The 24,694-nt window shown below is 37.0% G+C and overlaps 2 protein-coding genes across 7 annotated transcripts in view; both read left to right on the plus strand.

The window, feature by feature from the left end:
• LRP5 (LDL receptor related protein 5) overlaps positions 1–5,578 on the plus strand; it is a 131,131-nt gene extending 125,553 nt beyond the window's left edge. For all 3 annotated transcript variants that reach the window (XM_081313606.1, XM_081313605.1, XM_081313607.1), the window contains one exon: positions 172–5,578. In XM_081313606.1, coding sequence (XP_081169732.1) covers positions 172–433 — 262 coding nt within the window. In that variant the 3' untranslated portion in view covers positions 434–5,578. The remainder of the gene's footprint in view (positions 1–171) is intronic.
• An 11,260-nt stretch (positions 5,579–16,838) lies between these two features.
• PPP6R3 (protein phosphatase 6 regulatory subunit 3) overlaps positions 16,839–24,694 on the plus strand; it is a 73,204-nt gene continuing 65,348 nt past the window's right edge. The window contains exon 1 of one of the 4 annotated variants that reach the window (XM_081313947.1): positions 16,839–17,008. The gene's annotated coding sequence lies outside the window, so the exon portion shown is untranslated. The remainder of the gene's footprint in view (positions 17,009–24,694) is intronic. The other 3 variants (XM_081313948.1, XM_081313951.1, XM_081313950.1) reach the window with 3 other exon arrangements.

Below are 24,694 nucleotides of genomic sequence, written 5' to 3' on the forward strand. Positions count from 1 at the left end.
TTTTGGCTTGCTGATGATCCTTTGCACCTTATGTAGATGTTGTCTATGTCTGTGTGTTTATTGGTGGTTAATTTTCAGCAGATAAAAAGAAGTGGAAAGTCTCCAACTTCTGTCCTTTCCCAGCCTGCAGAATTTTTCTACAATGCTATTAATGTGTATTTTGTATTTTAGACCCTATCTTATCAGAGGGATTGCTCCACCAACTACCCCCTGCAGCACAGATGTATGTGACAGTGACTACACCACAAGTCGGTGGAAAGCCAACAAATACTACATCGACTTAAATTCAGACTCAGATCCGTATCCCCCTCCTCCTACTCCTCGCAGCCAGTACATGTCAGCAGAGGAAAGCTGCCCACCATCTCCAGCTACTGAGCGGAGCTACTTCCACCTCTATCCCCCTCCTCCATCTCCTTGCACAGACTCTTCATGATTTTAACAGAAGGGACTTGTCTTTTTCTGTAAATATGTTTTTAAATATGAACAAAGATTTTAAATATATATTTTATGATCTAAAATGGGGTGGGAACTTATAAAAATGTGAATAAAAATGAATGGGCCTGGGCTGTGAAAATTGTACAGCAAAGTGATATTTATGTTGATTTTTTTTAATTTAATAATCCATTCTTTTGTGCCATAATTTGCCTTTGCATTGAAGTCACAACATTTAAATTGACCTCCAAAGGAGGTGAGAAGCAGAAAATAATATGCTTGGAACATTTTGAAATCATCTTTTGGTTCAATAAAGGAAAATGTGCCAAGTTATTTTAAGTAATATAAAAGGCAAGAAGAAGTATGTATGAATGAATGGTGATGTTATTTGAAATACACACAAGGGAAATTCCTCTGTGTCTATGTGTATGTGTATGTGTGTCTGTGTGTATGGATTAATACTTGATCCTAGGTACTTAATCACAAAAATGGGCTTCCTCTTGTAACGCTTTCTCTTGTTTTATTCCATCATTCACTTTCCAAAAGAGTCAGTGCATAAAAAAAGTGGATTTCTGGAATACGTGTTAGATTTATTACATTATTCATCATGAACTACTTCTCCCCAAATTAAATTAACCATTCAGTCCTATTAGACACATCACACTTCCATTACAGGTCTGTCGAATTCAAGGCACTGCGTCACATTTTATCTTTCTCTAAAGGCCCCCAATACAGCTCAGAAGATTTCGTGGTGAGAGAAGGGAGGAAAGGAGGTGGTGTTCATGATAGAAATAGAAATGGAAAGTGGGTAAAAATAGTGAATCAATTTTCTGAAAGATTAAAATAGTTTAGAAAAATGTAATCCCTCAAAGCCTCTTCTTTCAAATCCAGTGAAAATTCCAAAAAAAATCTTTTTATAAAAATTGAAACACATTTCACCAATTAAAAACAGTTTATAAAGAGTTCCCTGAATAGCAAAATAAAGTACAATTTCCAAATTGATGCATTTTGATATTTCTTGATTAGGTATCTACCGAGGCCCCTGGCTGTACAGAAAAAAAAAACCTTTTCTCGTTTTAAAACATAACATGCACTGCCACAATATTTTCCATTGGGTAAGAATCAAAATTTTACCATCTCTAAACTTCTTTATATAATATTAGAGAGAACACAGGAGTCAGGATCAGCATAATTTAGTAAAAGATCATTTATTTGGAACAAAAACCCAGAAAGAAAGGTGCTTTTCATCACGGGTCAGGAAGAAAATGCGCAACACGTCTTGCATTACTGACTGTGCTTCTGCTTTGGTTTGATTGCCTCACACAGAATGTTTAAAAGCTTGTAGGTTTAGGAGACTGTGGTGTGAACAAATAATGAAATATGATTGGAAAAAGAGGGAAAAGCCAAAATTACAATATGTTTTCACAGCTGCATAACAGCAGGTGCAGCCAGCTTTTGACAGTTATAGAATCACTGACAAAGATGAAATTTGTTGGTTTTTTTACATTTACAGCTGGGTTACTAGCAAGTATTTCTGGCCAAGTGTGGGGTGAGACTCCTCCAACCCCTGGCCACTTTTTCCAAGCTTATTAACAGGGTGGAGGTTGATCTCTATTATTTCTGAATACATTCCCATCAGTCTATTCCTAATAGTTTGGATATGGTGGTTTAATTCTGAGGAGCTGCAATTAGGATCTTTGGGTGCAGGAGAATCACTTCTGATCTCTCAAGAAACTTGTATTTTGCAGTCATGCCAATTTACTTTTCTTTCCACTTTAATATGGGAGATAAAATAATACAGAGTGCTCAGGTAAAAAATCATAACATACTATTTTTTTAAAAAATATCTAGTAATTCAAATTGGGTGTTAGGTAATAAAGCCAGATTCTTCTAATTCTAGGATTCCATTTCTAGCTGAGTTACAAATAAAGCTTGCACATGTGTGTGTGTGTGTGTGTGTGTGTGTGTGTGTGTGCACGCGCGTGTACGTACACATACATAATTGTCAAGAGATTTGCATCCACTAATTTAATTGTTTTATAATTGCTTTAACCTTTTGTCTAGCATTTATAAAAAGATACCATTTAATTCTTAACATTATATGCTTTCATTTACCATTGCCAGGTTTCTGTTGTCTAAAATGCACTGTGCATTAAAATTTGAATGAATAGTTTATCTTTTAAAAGACAAATAAGCATTGATAATATTAACCTCCTTGCTGAAAAATTGTTCTATATTCAGAGGTGAATTGGATGCTTTAAGCAGTGAAAAAATAACTAGTGCTAATGATGTGAACGAAGTACTATAATATTTATGGCTACAATACTGAATATTTTTATTTTGCTTGCTATTGTAAATCTGTGTTAATCAGGAAAATTAAATATTCTGCTTTCTTGATTAACATGTTAATTGGGAAACATCCCACCAAATTCAAATAAATTCCCAAAATCTGCACAACTGGAATTGTTGTTGTAGAATTGAGTAAAGACAGAATTATCTTGCCAAAGAAATAATTGTCGCATTTTCATTACTTCAAGTTGTTTCTCTCTCTAATCTAGAATTTTAGCTAAAATATCTGTTATCAGTAGTACTCTGGGCTATGATATTTTCCATTTTGTTTTTGACATAGGTCTCAGTGAATCACATAAAACACTACACTTGGAGCTTGGTTGTTTGCTTGCAGACGATTCATTACCAAGGAGAAAACCACATTCCCACCAACATTGGCAGGGCAAGCTACTGAATATAAACAGAGAGCAAACCCCACACTCACTAGCACTAATAATATTATCTAGTCAGGTAATGAAATGTCTGCATGCTCAGAGAGCACAAAGGACTTCACAGTTCAGCTCTCTTCTGTTGGAAAAAAGATACAGTTTACCAAATCATGAATAAGTAAGGGTATTGATTATAATTTTTACAAGCTATTTTGAAATGATAGCACTCAAACTGTTGATTGTAATTTTGGCTTTCAAGAGCCCTCCTAATCTGGGATCATTGGCCATGTTGCCAAAGAGTTACAAATGATTTCAAACGGGATGGCTAGCAAACTGACCCGTTCTGGATCTCATTTTTTAAGCCATAGTTTGCTTAGCTGGATTGAATAAACTACAGTTGCTAGGTTTATGAACCAAATCACATTATGACTTAGCCCTATGAGTATGAATCCTATCTTTACATTCTAAATACAATACATATGAATATATATGTAAATGTAACTGATTGGCTTTAAGGAGCAAGTAACTCTTGTTCAGGTGAAGCCATAGTGCAGTGTCAAAGGTTAACTTTCTTATTATTAGCTTGCCTTGATTAATGGCTATGTGGGGCATGTCATTACCCTAGGGAGATTGTTTTGAATGTTTTATCTCTTCAAAAATGATTGTCAATGTTGGTGAAATCTTAAGTAGCATATCTTTTCCAGCCAGACTGGGTTTTACTATATAGAAAGATTGGATACCTGATCCCTGTAGCTGATGTTTGTTTGGGTCCAATTAGATCCATCTTCATGAACATTAGATTTTAGAATCCATAATTCACTGAAAGTAGCTATTGATCTGGACCTGAGAGCAAGCCTGCTCTTAGCAATTGACATATTAGGACAACCAAGCCTTTTTGAAAGGAAATGCTGGTTTTAGCATACAACATAGCAAAAGTCTTCATCTGAAGAGTATTTAAAGCACCTTTAGATATGGAGCTAAGTTCCCTGGAAGTTTCCTTAGCCAACTTTATGTGTGGATGTGAGTGGGTGGGTGGGGTATTGGATGGAAAGCAGAATGTGGTGTCAAATTTAATTTGTAAAGTTATATTTGTTGAAAATATTTTGTAAATAATGTCATTGAACTATTTGCAATTAGGGGGAAAACGATCGATTTTATTAAATAATGAATAAGAACTATTGGGGCCTGGAATAAAATGGAGCAAAATTAGGCTTGCCAAGTTACAAGCTTGTGATTCCTCCTTTATTTTTGAGCCTCTTGAGCTCAACTAGAGGAAAAGTCAGCTAACAGCTTTTCCAAGTTATTCCCCCACCTCAGGACCTATTATATATCTACTTTTTGTGTTGTGGAATACAACACAAATATTTCACTGTTCACATTAAATCATAGGTTTTTTTTAAATAAACCGCTGATTTTACAGAACACTAAGCTATAAATTATTATTTAACAAATCATAATGGTTCACACGTCGCAGTAAACCAAACCTAACCACCTTATAGGCTATTGCAACATGTGAACTTTCCTATAGGATCTTCTTGGTTATTGCACTAAGAATGAGGGAAGCAGAATAACCAATTATGGAAAAGTGATTGGGGAGGGGGGGGAAGAGGAGAAGCAGTAGCTGGTTCATCCCAGTTTGGTGGGAACATGAAAGGGGAGGATCATGGGATGCAACATGGCAACTTACATTTTTAAGTGGGTTATGTTTTACCTTTACCTTACGTAACTCGGAGGGCATTCTAATTAGAAATGAAACCCAGGCTGCTTTCTGTATTGTATCTAAGTATTTTGCAGTTGCTGCTAATGTAATGTAAATGTACATGAAAATCTGCAGATATTGCCAAGAATTGTTATAATAGACTCATGCTGATCTGTTTTATATTTATATTGTAAAGTGTATTCTGCAAACCTCCTAAATATTTTAGCTTTATATTCATATACTGTTTTGTAGACACAGTTTGTCACACACAGAAAAAGTGCCTTTGGTCTTTTTAAACAGCCTAGCTAGCATATTGACTTAGGCAGATGATAACAAAGCCTTAAAAAGGAAGCAACCTTCTTTTACTCATTTGCTCCATTTGTTAGTTTTTCATCAAGCATGGTGTTTCAAATATGTATTGTGTTCAACTCATTCCAAGTTAAGGCATTCACAGGATGGTGGGACTAAGCTTGTTTGTATATGTTAATGCAACATCACTAATTATGTGATTTTACAGAAAGTTGTGCTTGTTTTTTTTTAAAGAAAATATTTCAGAGAAATCTGGGAAACATTTTTACCCAGAAGTTACAAAATTGGGAGCTTTAAGACACCCAATGTGCTCCTTTTCATTTCACTGTTTATATTTTATGGATGCTAAATATGCTATTGGTATAAATTTTTGTAAAATTATGTAACAAAATTTGTTATTAAATTAGATTAATGTACTTTCCTAAGGACTGGAGTCCCATTTAATTTTTACTACGATATTAATATTTATATCATCAGCACAAGCTTTACCAAAATCACTATTTTGAATATTAATTGGACAGCTGAAAACAGCCTTTTTTCATATTAATGTCCAATATACACCAGGATATGCAGAAGCCCCTTTGCCAACAATAAAACAGAGCCCAATACTTGTTCATCTTTTTAATTCTACAGAGTGAAAAAAACATAGTTTTAATACCCTGAGAATAAAAAAAAACCTGTGTATCTTTGATTGAGTCATACATTTTGAAAAGAAGTCAATTTTTAACTTTGCAACTTGTAGTTCCATCTAACTAATACTAGGCTTTTATTTTGGCTTCAACATAAAATATCTAAACAAATGAGAATGGGGTGTGAGGTTTTAATTTTTAATATAAATGCCTTGCTTTTAGAACTAAATTTTAACTTGGAGTACATTGCTTTTCATTGCTTTCCAGTTTTATGCTTCTAAAGTTGAGATATAACAATGAAAATGCTTGAATATATTACATAAGCAGGAAGATATACTGAAATTAGTAATATTTGTTACCTCTGAATATATTTTATAGCAATGTCCTAGCTTTTACGTTCCAGTTGCATACATATACACTCAGCAATTTGCATTTTGGTGCCCACCACTTATATGTAACACCTAGAATCTTGGAATCACCTCTCAAGTATGAAGGATATTTGTAATGAATAGCATTTTTTGCTGCAGCTCAGAACTGATCCAGAAAATTCACCCTTTAAATTATTTTTTCCTTTTTTAAAATTTGTGCATTTGAGTCAGCAGTGACTCTTGGCAACTACCTGGAAAAGTCCCTGCAGTTTTCTTGGCAAAGTTTTTCCAGAAGTGACTTGCCATTGCCTCCTTTCTGGGGCTGAGAGAGAATGACTGGCTCAGGGTCATCCAGATGGCTTCATGCCCAAGGCAGGATTAGAGCTCACAGTCTCCTGGTTTCTAATGTGCTTCCTTAAGCACTACACCAAACTGCCTCTTTTTTAACACGTGTTTAATTTTTCTTTGTGTAATTCTACACAAATGACCTGTACCAAGAAATATTTTAAAATTTTATTTGAGATTTATATTCCACCTTTACTTGTACAACTCAAGGTATACATAATATTCCTTCATATTATCTACATCAACAACTCCAATGACTGGCCCATGGTCACTCACCCAGCTTCTGTGCCTGAGGGAAGACTAGCAGTCTTTCTGTTTCACACCAAGCAAATTTAATACAATTAATTGAATATTGAATATTTTTAAATAGTTTTTGAAAGCTTTAAAGCCATTGACCAGAAAATACTGTATATACATTATTATTACCTTCTGCTACTGGAGAAGATACGTGTTACACAGCCTCTGGGTCTAAATAATTTGTGCTCAATTGAAAACAGATTCTAGACACTAATTAAATTGCTAGAATGGGGTTTATGAATAACTGGCAACTTTTCTTATGCAGGCAGATTTGTGAAAACAAGCAATGTTTCCTAGATAAATAAGAACTTTTTTTCTTTCCTTCCTGTGTTTTACAGAATGACAACATAAATTCTTATTCTAGGCTGCTGAGTTCTGCTAATTTTAGGGTCATCATCTGTCACTGCTCTCAGCCCTGTTGCTCATTCTAAGAGCAAATCACAAATAGGACATGGTTGCTTAACATACTATACATATAAAACCACACAATGGTTTCAGTTACTGTAGTCTCTAGGCATTGGGTAGATCTCAACAGATAAGTAATCTACCTTCTCTCTTCTGGATGACCTTTTACTACCTTCCCTAATCTGTCTTATTATTTCTTTACTTCCTGGCCATTCTCTCTTGTCAACTGAGGTAGTATCTATACAGTCCAAGGCACCCTTGAGCGCTTTTGATGCTGGTATCCAGTGAATGAATGGCAGTGTAAGTGTAGGCAAACACCTTGTCCTGAATTTGGACTAATTTAGAAAATGCCTGGCTGGGATGGGCAACTTTTGATGGATCAGGACAGAAAACTGCAGGTGGCCAATTGGTCATGTGGCAATTTAATCAGAAAGGACATGTCAGAAACATATTGGTCCATGGGGGAGGGGGAGGGGGTTAAGGGTAGAAAAAAGTCAGTGGTGAGACAAACCTCTTTCGTTTATATTATTTTAAAAAGAAACAATCCTCAAATATGGTCTTAGCTTTAGAAGAATCCCTTGGAGCCTCTGGGTTGATGTTTGAAGGACAGCAGGTCCTACCTTTATTTTTGTAAACAAAGAGAAAAAAATGTCCTATTGAAAACTGACCATTTTTGCAGCCAAATTCCAGCAACCTGAAGGGGGGGGGGCAGCAAATGGACTGCTGTGGTTTGGGGGGGGACAAATGCAGATTCTGTTGACTTGATAGAGAAGATTAAAGATTCTGTTTTTTTTTTTAAAAAACAGTATTTTGGCTTTTCTTTACTTTCAGCAAAGGGATGGTGTGCCAAACCAGTACTTTCTATGGCCAGCCAGATTCAAGATTCATCATTTTGCTAGGCTCTATTTGTTCCACTGATAGCAATGGCTGCACTTGATTAGCCAATAGGTTATTTTGAAATTCTGATGTTTTCTGAAAACCAGCACGCCCTTAAATCTCTCTCAGCCCCTTTGCAAATTTGGTTTTTTCACCTCCCATGTTGTTGGCTGGATACGTTTTTGCTTGCAGGTTGTAGCTTTTCTCAATGCCATTTTATGGCATCTGGAAATAATTTTACTTGAGCGTGCCTTTTATCAGGAAACCTGCCAGTGTCTGTTCTGACCGTTGCCTGCATACAGCCAAACTCTTTGGAACTGCCTGTTCTGCCTTGATCCAAGCATCCATTTTGGGTTTATCCTGTTCTTCCCAGCAAAAATAACTATTGAAAACAAAACTTCAGATCATCTGCAGCTCCCTTCAGAGACCATGCTGTGTATTCATGGCAGTGAAAAACGTATGATAGTGCTTTCTAATGAAAGCTACGTGAATTGTGATTTAGAGCTACCGGTAATTATTTGCTTTAATTTCCCAGCTGCTTTGTTCCCATCCTGATGTCTTCATGAAATATGGCTCCCATTACCCATATCTAAGATGACCTGGGTCAGTTTGGCTGGAAAGGTAGGCCAACCCATAGGGAAAGTATCAAGCTGCAGAACCCCAATGGAGGGTTTTGTCTCATCATATTTACCTTCTTTTTTACAAAAACATTTCTACTTCCTTATCACATCGGTAATTTTCTTCTGCAGGGAAACTACATCTTTCTGGTGCATAAGCCACAATATTTTGCTCTATTGCTTCCCACCCCACAAAGGTTTTCACTGCATTCTGTTTTGTGGATTGTTATTGATGTACACATATTAAATGCCTCTGGCGTTGCTGAGGAGGATTCATCTATCTACAGAAACTCTTTTCTTTCTTTTGTTTGTGTTCAAATGCTTAATTATGGGTGCTTTGGAGATGGAATTCTGTGCACAATTTATTTTTGAAGGGAATACTCTTTTTAAGCGTTCAAGCAGTATTTAAAATATCCACCTGGAACCCCATTTTTCAAAAGTTGCGGTTTTCCAAAAAGAAAAAAGATAAACACTATGTGTCTTATCTCAACACAGAATATCAGAGTTCAATAAAATGCAGAAAGGCTGCACACACATTCATATACAAAAATGCTTTGGGGACTTGTTTTACAAGAAAGGTTTCAATAAGGTCTCAGATTATAACCATAAATTCTAAAAAACAATATGTAGTACCAATCGAAAAGGCGACAGAATCTGGAATAGAACCCTAACATTCAATATTTGTAAGATAAGTTAGCTTTTATCAAAACTAAAATGTGAGAATAATTTGTTGAGCAGAACAAACTTAATGGGATACTTCTGGTTAATGCATGTAACATTTGGATCCTAACTCATATCCTACAAAATTATTCATTACCTCTGCACAGTGTGAACTGAAACTTGAAAAATAACTTTGGAGAATAATTTTATTTTCCCTTGGAGAATAAGCTGGCTCTAAGCAAATAAATTTGTCTCGTTTCTGCCTCATTTATACGAATAGGTGTCTTATTTTTATAACAGTAATTTTTCATATTTATGACATTCAAATTCCATTACAAAGAAACTTTTTACTACTGAGATCTGAAATAAAGCCAACATAACAGTAAGTAAGCACAGCTATGTGGAACCCTAAAATTAAAGCTTAAAAGCAATTGTAGATATTAACTCAAATTATTTTCATTGTTAAATATCCCATAAAAGATCAAATACATTTGGTTTAATCTCCTAATTTTTACAGAAAAAAGACCAAAATGCTGTTTACAGATAACTTTGATCCACACAATGCATAAAATTTGTCTTTACGGATTGAAAACAAAGCCTTAGAACAGGATGATCAGCATAAAATTGACAGACAAGAAAGAAAGCCTTCAGTTGCTAGGCTGTTTGCAGTAGTCACTGTTTTTTGGCAGGCTGGCAACCATCCATCCTCTCAAGAGGTTCAGAATTCAAAGTTTACATTTTGGTGAGTTTTGTTTTTCCAAACTCAGGTGTTTTTCTAATTTGTGAAATGACTGAAGTCAGACTTTTTATAAAGCAAATGAGAAGTCAGTAGGTATTCTGTTTCCTAAATGTGGAGTGTCAGTTTCTTTTGATGAATTAACCAGGCATAAATAACAAGAGGCCACTGTAGCCTATTCCTGGATTCTCTATTTAGACAAGTGTTTATTGTAGAAACATATTCTCCATACTTTCCATGAGTTCAAGCCACAGATTCTTTCTTTGGGCAGATGTCTAGTACACATCAATAACAATTTGGTATGGTTGGGTGCAGGAACAAGAATATTCATCATTTGCAGGCTAAATTCATCTAAATGAAATTTCTTTCTGAAGAGTCTAGCACCTAGACCAGGGGTGTCAAACTCAATTTCATTGAGGGCCGCATCAGCATTGCGGTTGCCCTCAGGGGGCCGGGTGGGTATGGCCAGGGTGGGTGTGGCCTACTGGGTGGGCGTGGCTAGAGTGCGTATGGCCTACTGGGTGGGCGTGGCCAGCTCTACATCGTTCGCATCAAGGGTGCCTATGGGGGCCTGGGCAGGAGTGAGACAGATCTGAGGGTCTCTGGCAGAAGGAGGGTCTCTGGGCCAGGGCCAAGACAGTGGGGGCCATTCCCTCAGTTTCCAGGATGGCTTCGCAGGCCACATGAAACCACTTTGCGGGCCGGATCCGGCCCCCGGGCCTTGTGTTTGACATGTCTGACCTAGACTCTAGGTAGATTGACTTCCTCTCTTTTTTTCCAACCATAGTCTTTCTGTCCAATCTTTCTCCTGCTGCGTTGTTGGTCATTTAGAAGCTCTGTGCCGGGTAACCAGATCAGGAACCATGAAATACTATGTGCACTCACCCCCATATTGGTCTCCTGTCAGTCACTGAATAAGGAAGTAGTATTATAAGTCAAAATGTAGTAGTCAAGTTCTGATATTGCAAGGGGCAAGGAAAACTAAATGCTAAAATACTTAGCTGTATTAGGCCGTGTTTACTGTTCACACATAGTATTTATTATGGGAAATATCATGACAGCTTTAGTATCAACTTGAGATTATTGTGACAAATCCCATCCCTATTTGGGCAAAGACAGCAAGTCATAACCTGACAAACAACTTGTCACTGTCACTGTCACTGGTTAATATATCACCAAAACATATTATGGGGCCTGCCTTGCTGTTTAGAGGCCAACTTGGTTGCTTCTTTTCTAGAAATATAGGACCAGCTTATCCTTGAAACAAAAAGAGTAAGTACAAACATCCAAGTAATGTCTGTAGTATTCTGGATTTCAACTTTGGCTTTGTCAGCCTCTAATATCTTCATTATGTGGACCTTGAGAGTACAGAATTAAAACTCAAGTCCAGCAGACGGCAGTAGATGATACCAATGTCTCAAAGCTATGGCACTGTAGAATGCGAATAAATAATAGAAGTACAGAACTGTACAAAAATACTGGAGCAGATGGGATTAGATTGCCCTCACGTGGTAAATTAGAAAAATTGCAGCCAAATGTGCTCACAAATAACTCTTTTAATAATATTGATTTTTTTGAACAAAAACAATATTTTAAAATCTCTGTGCTCTGACTTCACTACCACATCAGACACGATTTTGAAGCAATCCTTCTGCCAACAAGCGAATATTTTAATAAGATTCCAACCCTCCCCCAAAGTAGCCACCAGATGTCCAGAATCAATATGTAGGTCACCTATTTTTCTCCTACTCCAATGCACCTGTGGGTAAATAAAACCAGGATGAAAATAGTGACTTTGTTCCAATTTCTAAAATTTTAGTTTGCTGAAATTAATTTTTCCATAATCTGCAAAAAATAAATTACTAAATAATTTTGACATTACTTTGGTAAATTTTAATGCCAATCAGAAATAACTTGAAATAATATGGAGATTCATTATGAATCACCCAGACCAGAAAAGATTTTAACATGTTTATATTCAAACAGATTATAAGTAGTAGTATGGCACCTCAATTAACCCTGTCTTGTTTTTTTCAGAAACCCATTCTAAGTCTTTCATTATTTGCACTTGTATTATTATTTTGTTAACAGATTTCTAAATATTGGGATGGCCTTTGTAATGAATTAGAGACAGTATGTATTTCTACTGCTGGATTCTGTTTCTTTGTGAGTAGTTTCTTAATTCCTCTTCATCGACTTCCATGTGCATGTTTTATATATATACTGTAATGGACTTTTTAGAACAGATCTGACACATCTGGAAAGCGATGGAGAAAGAAATACAATATAAAATTCAGTCTTGTGACAAGAATATTAATCCTGATGGGTGTTGAGCTGTGTGGATGTTTGATCTGGTCTTGGGGGGGGGGGCTTTTTTTTAAATTATGTTTTATGGATGCAATGAGCTGCCTAGAGTCATTTGATATGAGATAGGCGGTCATATAAGTCCTGTAAAAAATAAATAACTAAATTACTGGAGTTACAATAATGGGAAGCATGATTTAGGAAGCTAGATATAGAAGCTATGGATGAGGAAAAAAATGCACGAAGGAGAATGACTACTGCAGAAAATAAGGATCAGAATATAATATGTATGTAGAAAAAAAGATAATTGCAAGGAAATCAAGGGATAACAGATTAAGACGCTGAAAAGAAATCAATGAAGAGTGATTCTGATGGAAATAAAAATTGTTTTGGAAGTAGATAAATAATGCTAAATAAGAAACCTCCACGGAAAAAGTGGCTTATGACCATTTTTCATACTTGCAACCATTGCAGCATCCCCATGGTCACGTGGTCAAAATTCAGATACTTGGCAACTGACTCTATATTTATGACAGTTGCAGTGTCCTGGTCTTATGTGATCCCATTTTGTGACTTTCTGACAAGCAAAATCAGTGGGGAAGCCAGATTCACTTAACAACCATATTACTAACTTAAGAATTGTAGTGATTCACTTAACGACTCTGGCAAGAAAAATCATAAAATGGGGCAACATTCACTTAACAAATGTCTTGTTTAACAACATAAATTTTGGGCACAGTTGTGGTCATGAGGACCTGTATTTTGACCTATAACTTATTTATTTTCTCTACCATTGCTTACCCCAAGAGGGGATAGTATAATGATTATGTATTAATAAATATAAAGAGATACAGGTTTTTATCTATCTGCATTTATCTCGAAAGTCTATAATCTTTACATTTATCTATATTTCATCATATTATGTTAATATTATACTTACATTAAAGCCCAAGATAAAGCCCAGATGCAAAGTATAGACCATATCTTTATTAAGGTAGTAATAGTTAACAGTAACACTAGTGAAGAGGCTACATAAAATACTGTAAAAAGTAGTGTAAAACCATATGTTGTATAATGCTTCCATCACAATCTGGATTTATAAAAAAAATAGATGAGTATTTGATAATATCCTCCTGGTGTTTTATATTATGAATATTATAGCAAACAAACTGGAAAGTCATTCATTCACACTGAATTTATGAAGCTATGGGTTTCCAGTATTTATTTCCATTAGATTACAATTTGGCATCTCCACACATTAAGGAATGGATCTAGTATATGTGTTTGATGAAAAGGTTATGCAATATGTCTCTGTATAGCCTAGGTTTAATGATAATGATTGGATTATTTTATATTTCTGTAGCTATTATATTGACTTTTTCCTGATAATTAGTTTTTGGCACACTTATTCTAATCACTATATTTATGTTTCTTCAGTGTAAAATTACTATACTTGATGCTAATTGGGGCCAGACTCACTTAATGAATGACAGAAAGAAAAACCTAAAGTTTAGTTGACATACGGGTAGTAACTTATTTCAAATAGCTTGATAACCTTACCCAATGGGGTCCCATAGATATTAAAAATGCATCTTGTAGTATTTTGGAAGAAAAGAAGAAACAGAATCCAAGATGTATTGTAAATGTGCAGGCAATATGAAATATGAATAGAAAAAAGGTATGGGATCCATCTTTATCTCTAACTACCTAGCTGTCATCTGTCTGTTTAAAAAGCTTTACCTGAATAGAGTATAGCTTTGGAATGCTTGTTTGGCAAAAATTCAAACTGCAGTAGGAATGCAGGCTTAACATAAAAAAGGCGACAATTGAAAATTCTTACAGTTGCTGAAATCTAAACCAGAATTGCCCACAGAGACTAGAAAATGGGCATATAATATGCCCCAAACCTCAGAACAAAAAATTATAATTTTACATTGGAGCAAGCAGTTGTGGAGAAAGTGCCGATAGCACACAGCAAAAAGAATGAAACGACTGCAAAAATAATCCAGAGCAGATTATAGTATCAACTGGCAGCAGCAGTTCCCTAACCCTAATCCTAACCGCTGCATTTTGCACCAATTATGTTCAAAGGCACCTTTCCATTGCGTAGGCCACAGAAACCTAGCATGGTAGTGGGAGGCGCAAGTGAGGGCTTCAGGGTCCAGTTTAGGATTGCAACTAGTGCATCAGCCTTCTGAAGGCCACCAGAACACCTGTTCCCACAGGAGCAACTGTCCTGGAGGAGTCTGTTGCATAGTCCCCATGTCAGGGGGTGGGATGGCGATCATTTCCTTTCTTCTCCTTTTGTTCTGCTGCCACTGCTAGTCCCCTCTCAGGTTGAGAATCTTTCAGTCTCTAAATAGACAATGTAGGAGAATAGCAGTTGGTTCTTTTCCAACCAACAGATTGTATTAGAAGTCCTGCCCTTTCGTGAGCTTTTAATAAAATGTGTTAGTTGCTATCAGACTTCTGATTTTTCAGTCCCTAAGGTAATGTTATGAAACTTTATGGGGAAGATATTTGGGTAACCTAAGAAGAAACAGATTTTTATGAAATAACTAAAACTTAGTTTTTAAATCAGGTTTAATTATGTCTACAAATAAGCTTAGCCCAGCCCTAAACCGGTTCCTTTTAAAAACAAAACTTTCTTAAACGTTTAAAAAAGAATATAAACATAAAGCGTGACAGACATAAAAAAGAATGAAAAATATACCAGATAAAACAAGTAAAACACGCAGCTTGTACCGTTATGAGCATTTCAATTATTCAACACATCCTATCGCGTGTAAAATTCTACATCACTTTCTGAAAGAGAATTTTAAGCTCTAAATTAAGAAAAAAACTCACACCTGGTTAACACTACCAAGAATTACAACCAATGAGGTCAATTTGAGGAATCTCTTATGGTATACAGTTGAATTATATACTTCGAACATAAAAGGGGGGAAAAACGGAGGCGGGAGAAATCTGTAAAATACTGCACCGGTATAACTTAACGATCGCAATTGAACCCAACTGCAATCGTCAGAAATACATACAGGGCAGTTGCCAAGTGTCTCTGTGAAGGTCGTAAGTGTGTGTGGGGGGGGAAAGCTCCTAAGTCACTTTTTCAGTACCATTGTAACTTCAGTCACTGAGTGAACGGTTGCAAGCCGAGCACTACTAATTGTAGGTAAATTGACGCGTTGGGACGCTCCTTCCACTGCGACGCACGCCCAAACCTTTCGCACCTGGAGTTGACTTTGATTGACATGCGTCAAGCCCTGCCCACTGTTCAAATGGCAGAAGTTTGTTTTTTGTATCATGTTGCTGCCCAGGTAGAGCAGCTCTGCTGGTAGCTACGATCGTAAATTTCTCTCTTCCTCCCCCCACCCCCCCCCACGTACCCTCATGGGTATGTTCAGGCCAAGGGGTGTTGCTGAGCCGTTTTGTATTTTTCTTTGTGAGTTGGTTAAGTTTAATAATGAAGAGGGCGGGGGGGGGGGGAAACTCGACAGATTCTCTTCCGGTGCTGGTGGAAGAAATTCCTCCTCCTCCTCCTCCTCCTCCTCCTCCTCCTCTTCCTCTTCCTCTTCCTCTTCTTCTTCTTCTTCTTCTTCTTCTTCTTCTCAACCTTAACCCAAACGCAATTTATGTTTGGGGGTGGGGTGGGGGGGAGAGATTGCGGAGAGAAGGAGGCTTAATCGTTGGTGTGTGTAAAAAAATAATAATTAGAGCCAGTGTTTGAGAAAAATACTGTCATCGGTCACAACAAACTTAAACACCTTTTTTCCCCAAAAAACGTTATACTAAAAACTGGAGAATGCGGGCATCGATCCCGCTACCTCTCGCATGCTAAGCGAGCGCTCTACCATTTGAGCTAATTCCCCTTCGGAAAAAAGGTGGAGCTGAACTGACTTACAAATGCCATTTTAACTGACCGACAGTTTTCTAACTCCTCCCCCATTTATGAAAGAAGTCTTTGTTGTCAGGCAGTTCTGGTTCTTTAATTTTATGACGATAATTTGGGTTCTTAGGTTGTCCAATACGACAGCACGTTCGTTAGTAAACAGCGCTATGGGAGGAGGCACTTCAGCTCTGCCCCCCCCCCCCCGTGACTTACAATTGGACTGAGTTTTAGAACGATTGGCTGCCATTGGTTTAGTTTTAAACTGAATGGGACTTACTAGTTGGGCAATCTGAAAGTCTTTCAAAGTGACTTCGGCTGTTGCTAGGGCGTGACCGTGGGAAGCCGGAGTCACCCATCCGAATACGCCGATTGGATTAAATAAAGCCGTGACCCCGGCCTTTATTCCTTTGTTGCCCAATAGAGAATTGAGTGCCTTATGATTGACTATGTTCTGGAACCAATAGAGCACAGAAACTTTAGCCACCGTCCAATAGAAAAAAAAACTTGCTGAGCGAAGGCGTGACCTGTGGAGGGTTGATTGGCAGGAATGGGGGGGGGAGACGGAGACAGGAGGGTTCGAAGAAGCCGATATGACCGCCATCTTGAAGAGTCAGTGATGGTAGGGAGCCGCAGTTTTCCCGCCTGAGTGCGGCAGGGGGTCGCGTTGCCCGAGCCGGGGCGCCTGTTCGCTGAAGTAAGGGCTTCGGGAATTCATCTGCCTTCGGGTAGGAGCTGGCGGCCGCCCCTTCTTCGAAGTGGGCAGGGGAGAGCGGAGCGGGGCGGGGGTGGCGGTGATGGTGGTTTGCTTCATTGGAAAGAAACGCGTCGGCCGGTGAGCAACGGGAAGGAGTCCTGAAGAACCGGAGCTGGGAGGCCGGCTTCGCCTTTCCGTCACCACTATCGGCCCTTCGGCGTCACTGGGTCTTGAAGTGCGGGGGCCGGAATGCTGCCCTCTGGCTCATACTCGGAGCGGCAGCGGCCTAATTTTAAGTCCGGTTTGTTTTGCTTCCTGAGTGCACTACCCCCCCTCCCCCGCCTTCGTTTCTGTGTCGCAGCGGCCTGCCTCCCTTCCCCCTTTACTGCCGGGGAGCAGAGAAAACACCACCACCCCCCGCGCTGCTACCTTATCAGACGAGGGGGTTTTCAGCCAAGGGCCCCTTCTCCAACAAAATTGAGAAGAATCATTTAATCCCCGACACGCGTTTATGCATTCCCACGTATTCTTGTTTTTTGTTTTTTTTTGCCTCCCGCAGGCTTACCGGCAATCTTTTTTTAGTCTGCTTTTATGGGAATGTAGGGAACACCGTTTATGACTTTTTTCTGTTGCAAATGAATGGGAATGGAAATGATTAGTTTGAAACATAATTTTTTCTTCTTAGCTGACAACGTAGAAATGTCTGGGTAACTTCAGGACTCAGGATTTGAAGCTTAAGTTTTAGTTAAAGGTTCGAGCTAGGCTTTTCTCTGGTTTTAGACAGTGATGCCTGAAGCCAGGATATGGATTTGGGTGGTGAGAATAGCTCAAATTCATTTCTGTTAACAAATAAAAATGCGTTCATTCTACTTTAGCGAAAAAGGATTTAAAAAGTAATATTCCATGTGATTAAAACTAGTCTGTACTTTGCCCCCCCCCCATTGCTTTAGAACTGTCCCTTTGGGGGCATAAGAGAAAGTATTAACCTAATTGATTTTTCTTAATGATAATAGTCTAAAATAATTTGAAGTAATCATTATTTATCTCCAAAGTAGATGTGTGAGTCTCTCGGGCTGCAAAACTCAACTTTAATAAATCTTAATAAAATGCTGTACAGTGTTTATGTTACTGCTGTTTCATTTGAGTGGTGCTGATATCTAAATTGCATAATCATTTTTGGAAGTATCCGTGAGTTCAGAAATGTACTAGTATTGTTCTGTATAATTTTATTTATACAGTTCCACCAAGTCTGACTGTTGGCATTCTTTGGGACCTTTCCACCAAGCAGTGCATCTAATGGGACCCAAGAAGTGTGGTTTCTCCATCATGGACCCTGCTCTGCAGAACAGCTTCTCTCTCCCCTGTCTACCAGATTAGGATGGCCCCAATTATATTGGCTTTTTGTAAGGCTCTTGAAGCCTTGCTATTCCCACTGGCCTAGAGTGTTGAGTGAAACCATCTCTAGGAAGTGGGATGCTATTTTGGTTAGTGTCTTTGATCGCCAATTTATTTGCTGGTTTTGATATGTAATTGTTTGGTTTATTTTTTTAAATTTGTGTGCCTCCTAGAGTTGCTGGGAGTTAGGGAGCCATAAATCTGAATAAATAAATAAATGTAGCCGGGTAAATATAAAGCTACAAGTCTCAAAAATTTATGTCTGCCAGGTATTTTTGACTATGGTTACTATCAAATTTTATTGACCATGCTGTAATAGATAATACTTGCAGGAGTTTTCAAACCGTAGGTCTCAATTTCTTGGGGGGGGGGAGAGAAACGGGACAGAAACAGAATGTGTCACAGTTGTTTCCTCTGTCTGGAAGTTAGTGGTCTCCTCCAAGGTGCTAGTGGTAGACACAACCATCTACAATATCCAGATGTGACTTCAACAACTCTTGTAATTGCAGCATTGGCTCCTGCCTAATTTTATCTTTCTCCCTCTTCCAAGATGACTTTTCCTAGTACATTTTGTCATCTTGATACTGAACCCACTGCAAACTTTGTGTTGATATCTTTTAACAGAATGCCAGCATGCTCTACTGCAGATCTTTCTGGAGCGGTATTCCTTGTGTGCTGAACTCCCAGCTTAGGCTTTCTCAGAATGTGAAGGTAGTTCTCTATGTGTTGTGGATGCTATTTGCTTCTCAACTGTGGGATACATCCCCTCCTTCAGGAAACTGTCAAATGATATGCTTATTATTTATGCATCTGTTGGTGGGGTTATCACATAAATTCATTTTTTCCATGAGGCCCTCATATATATTCTTTTATTTTAAGGAATCATGGTACCACAAAAGTTTGAGAATGGTAACTTGCTGAGCAATATGAGTTGTAACTTAAAAGTATAAACATATGTGGTAAATGTTAGATGGATTATGTCCATTCCCAGACTTTAATATAATGTAATTTTGTATGTGCATCCAGCAGTATTAGGGTCAGGAAGGATTTGTTTAATTGCTTTTCACTTTTTTAATACTATGTGACATACTTGGTTAATATGAACCATCAATATTTTAAAACTGTTGATCCTTTCTCCTCTTGGCATCTCAACTTTGATCTGTGAAAATACTAGTCGTCTAGGTTTGAATTCTTAAATTCTGTTTTCATACAAGTGCTACCTGTGATTCTTGCACTTCTCAATTCTGTAAGTAGAATTTAAAAAATTATATTGGCTAGAGCAGGGGTCCCCAACTCCCAGTCCGTGGACCAATACCGGACCGCGACATGCCATCAACCGGTTTGCACAAACAAGCAAAGCCCTATCTGTGAGATGTAGGCAGCACACAAAACCACGCACCCTCCAATCTGCGGACAAATCTCTGTCCATGGAACTGGTCCCTAGTGCCCAAAAGGTTGGGGACCTCTGGGCTAGAGTGTAGTATATTTTTCACATTCTTTATTATTCTCTGTACTACCACGTTGAAAAGATAAGGTTGATTTCAAGTCAAGCTCAAGTCCTTTGACTTACGTACATGACCTTGAAGGTTTTATGGCAACAATACATAAGTAATTTATAATTGCCTTTTTGCATGACGTTCCTGCAAACAGGTCAGATCCTGCTTGTTTTTTGAGACTAGTTGAACTTTGTATGTCTATGTAGCCACCCAGCTTAACTAAGTATAAAATTCTTTTGTCTGTGTGGTGCTTCTCAGTTCCTTTGAGAATTAATTTGATTTTTTTTTGTTTTTTTAAAGTCAAAGCTATTTTTACTGACCTATTTATTGGAAATGGAATATTTTTATTACCAAGTTCCACTGTATGTAGGATGCAAAATAGTAATGAAGTTCAATTCTGTGAATCATACAAGATAGGGATTGTATTGTGATTTTTTTAAATTTACAGCTGAGAATATAATCATAAAGACAATTAAATTTCTTCCTACTTTAAAAACAATGTCCATGTAATATTACCAGCTCAAATGTAGGGAGCTCTACCTGAAGGCTGTAATCATATACTTGGTTACCTGAAAAGAGGGGCTACTGGATTCAAAGCACTTTTGGTTAGAAATGCAGAGGGATGTGGAAATTTGCCTGGTCTTCTGTTTTCTGAAAGTTACTTGAAATAAAAGGTGGAAGTGTTCTTAAATATAATGCATATTCTAGCCAGTTATGGTGTTTCTCTAATTGTAGAAGTATGAGGAAAAAAAGATAATAGGTGATGCTAAAACCATTCTTAAGTAGAATTCAGATGAGTCTTTATTTGCTGAAATTAACCTGGCAATAAACTAAGTCCTACTAAGTGTGGTGAATCGTAATATGTCTCTAAAACAAATAGTAAATTAGTGATATTAAGGTTTTCTGCTAAAGGAAACTGGACACTAGAAATCCATGATCAAAATATTTTCTATGTAATTTTTTTTTGAAAAAATATTCTTAATTCAGAATCATCCTTGACAGAAGACACTGAATTAAATGAGGCTGCTGTGTTTGAGATAATACTTTCTGTTTACAAAGATAACTTTTCCCCCCAAAGTTGCTGATTATACCGCTGGCAAAAGTGTGTAGAGGTGAACAAATGCCTTTTCATGATAGGACACACTGTAGTATTTGGAATTTGATAACGAGATACATGGGGAAAATGTTCACTCCTTTGTGTTTTTTTTTACATAATTCCGGGGTTACTGTAACTGCTTTTAAAACTATTGAAAAGAGAGACAGCCTAATAAGATCTAAAATGCATAATTTAGCTTCAGTCTTGATTTTTTTATAAAGTTTCAATTATTAAAATAATACTAGTAATCTTTAAGTTCAAAATAGGGTGTGGGATAAAAAAATAATAGTTTTAGTGTCATTTAGTATCTAAGCATCTGGATTTTAGGTGATAGTTGATATAAATTAATTCAGCTTTAGTCAGATGAATTATTGTCTCAGTTTAGATAGAAAACTTTAGCCTGGGACAAACATAATTAGTAGACATAAAATAATATATAGATGAAACTTAAAATGTTTTTAGAAAATGCTTAAGTTAAAAAAGCAGGAGGGACTATATTCATTTTTTTCTTCCTCTTAGAAGCATTTCATGAGTAGAATGCCACCCCAAATAAGTGGGAATAGATAAAATATAATTTCTAGAAAATATTTCATCTTTTGTATCCAGTACTATCCTTTTTATGGTTATAAAGCAGATTTTGGCAGAACAGAAGGATAGGATTTGCTGGTAGATATGAAAACTGGTAGTTTTTCATAAGTTCAGGTTACTGATTTATATATGGTATTGAATTATAATGGATAAAATGTGCTCATCGTGGTGAGTCAAGAAAGCACAAATTATGTTAGAGTTTATGTGTGAATGCGGCCATTGTGACATAGAAATAATGATGTGTGAGAGAAAAGCGGGTTGCTTTGGATTATTCCTCCTTAAATACAAATTTTATTTCTGTATACCTGTAATACATTTGAATTTTATTATTTTTTCTTGCAGGTTTGGATATTGTATTTTACCCTAATTTCCAGCAGTATTACTTAAATGGATATAGAAGCTCGTTCTTGAGTTTAATGAATTCGATGTACACATAGTTCTCAGGGTACAACCATTGTTTAGTGACTGTTCAAAGTTATGACTGTACTGAATGAATGGTACTTAGCCATTGCAGGGTTCCCGCAGTCATGTGATCATGATTTCCAACATTCCCTGCCAGTGTCCCACAAACACACACAGTGGGGAAGCTGGCAGCAAGTCAGAAATCACAGTCACATGAGATCCTTGCTTAATGACTCATGCTGTAATTGCCATTGCTAAGCGATATGATCATGTGACTTTATGCTTAGCAATGGAAATTCCAGCCCCAATTACCATTGTAACCTGAGCTGTAGATACATTGATGTGCTCGTTCAGTTTGTATTTTTTAATATATACTAACAGTGTAAACTGAGAAATGCAATTACGGTAGTAATGTATTAGTACAGAGTGTAAAATGTTAAAAAAAATAGAATTCCTTCTCAAAATGAGTGTGAAGGACATTTGGAGTAAAATAAAATAGCATTAAAACTAAAAAGTGGGCCTAAAAGGCAGGAACTGATAATTTAAGAAACTTCAGTGCCTTAATGCATTTATTTTATTTATTTTTATTTTATTTTAATTCCATTTATATCCCGCCCTTCTCCGAAGACTCAGGGCGGCTTACAAGCTTAGCAGTAGCCTTCATTCTATGTATATGCCTGCTTATTAGGGCTTTCACACACACCCCAAGCGGCATTATTACAAAGTCAGCTTAATTGCCCCCAACAATCTGGGTCCTCATTTTACCTACCTCGGAAGGATGGAAGGCTGAGTCAACCTTGAGCCTGGTGGGACGCGAACCTGCACTAATTGCAGGCAACTGGTGTTACTTAAGGAGGCATTAGCCCACTGCTCCACCATTTAATTACAAACCAGTCTATTTCGAATACTAGTTCTAATATTTTAAAGGAGAATAGGAATAAGATGAATTATTATGTAATTTCAAAGTCTGTGCAGCAAATGCTGCAAGTATTTAAGAGGGTTTTTTAGATTGGTTGCAAAATGCGAAATTATATCAGATCCTTAATCCCTAGTAATCTATTTAAGATTGATACAGGTTTAGTCCAAGATACATGATAAAACATTTGCTGAGAAGAGACTACATGGTACTTTATTGAATTCACCAGAAAAAAATGAAAACAAATTATTGAAAAGAGCTTATCAACTATAGTGAATGGGTTCATAAGAAATAAGCCAAAACCAAATGAATCACATTATGATATAGCATGTTGTATAAGGCTAGTATAAAAATGAATTTTCTTCTTTTTAAAGGTGTTAAGCTTCACAGTCCCACAAAGGACTGTGGTATGCTAACCATCTTACTCAGTAACTTTGGCAGAACTTAACCTTGTTGAATTTGTTTTGGTTTTCAAGAAATTTAAGCACTATCTCAGAGGCAGAAGCAAAGGTACAAAGAACAGGGAAATGTTCTGAGCAGTTGATCTTGTTTCCAGTTAGAGAACAGTGTTGAGTTCATCTTTATAAATATTTATTTCTAGGATACTTCTAGGGTTCTTGATTTCAGCAACCTAATTAAATGTATAGTTATTTCCTTGTTGCTGTTAAAAAACTGGAAGCCAAAGTCCTTTGCCATTCTTTTGCAAATGGCACCAGAATTTACTAATAGAACTGGTTTAGAAGACTGAACAATTGTTTGTACTGCATGTTTTTTTCACTCTCATTGTGTACCAGTTTAGAGTTACAGTCTCTCAGTGATAGTTCCTTGTGTTTGAGATATGTAACTAAGAAGTTAATGTATTTCTGTTCTTAACCATAAGTTCTTAACCATAAGCTTGGTTTATACACTTTAATACTGTAGGTCATAAGCTATACAGTGTTGTAATTTGTTGTAGCATGTGGTCCAAAAAGGGATCATGGCTGAAATTATACACAGCCTTCTTAGTTTTAATTTCAGTCTATTGCCACAGTTATAACCAAATGACTTGGTCCAAATATGACTTTCAATTGACTTATGGCTAAGCTTGTACTATATTTTTTGAGAAACGAGGCTGGGTACAGGAAGAGGTGCAAATCAGGTAGCTTCACTTCTGCTCTAAAGAACACTACTACATCCAGACTTGTTGAAAGTTTTATGAGTCCTGCAAGATTCAAACAGCTGTAACATATCTGCCAGCGCAAGTGATCTATGTGGCTTTTTGTTTTAAATAATTGAATTTTTACTGTCCTTATTGTTATTATTGTTAATTGCATTCCATTTCTCTTTTGGGAGCTTTTGGGATATACATATGATTTCCCCCCCCCCCCCCCCGTCTGACAACTGTATTACGTAAATTAGGCAGGAAATGACACAAAGTTATTCAATGAGTTTTGATGTCCAAAGGTGGACTTAAATGTTTGTTAGCTATTATATCATATTGGTTGTCTTCAATAATACCTCATTTCTGTAATGATGGAGCATATCTTGTGCCTTTCTCAAGCTGGAATGGAGCCTTTGAAGTTCAAGCTATCTCAAAAAAGAGTCATAGTCATGTTTGCTATATTTTTTGTACATAATGGCAACCACAAAATGCTTTGGCAAATAAAACTTTAAATCTTAGAGTTAGCAGAATTAGGCTTTTGTTGTACATTCTTCTTTGAAATGCTTTCCAAGAGTTATTTTTATTCAGGTATCACTGCAAATTTATGACATTTGGATTTATTTACAATACTACTTGAGCATTCCCTGTTCAGTCTACTTTTGTATGTTTCTCAGTTTCTTCCA

Source organism: Vipera berus (genome assembly GCF_964194415.1).
Source record: "Vipera berus genome assembly, chromosome: 1".
In the NCBI taxonomy this organism is placed as follows: Eukaryota; Metazoa; Chordata; class Lepidosauria; order Squamata; family Viperidae; genus Vipera; species Vipera berus.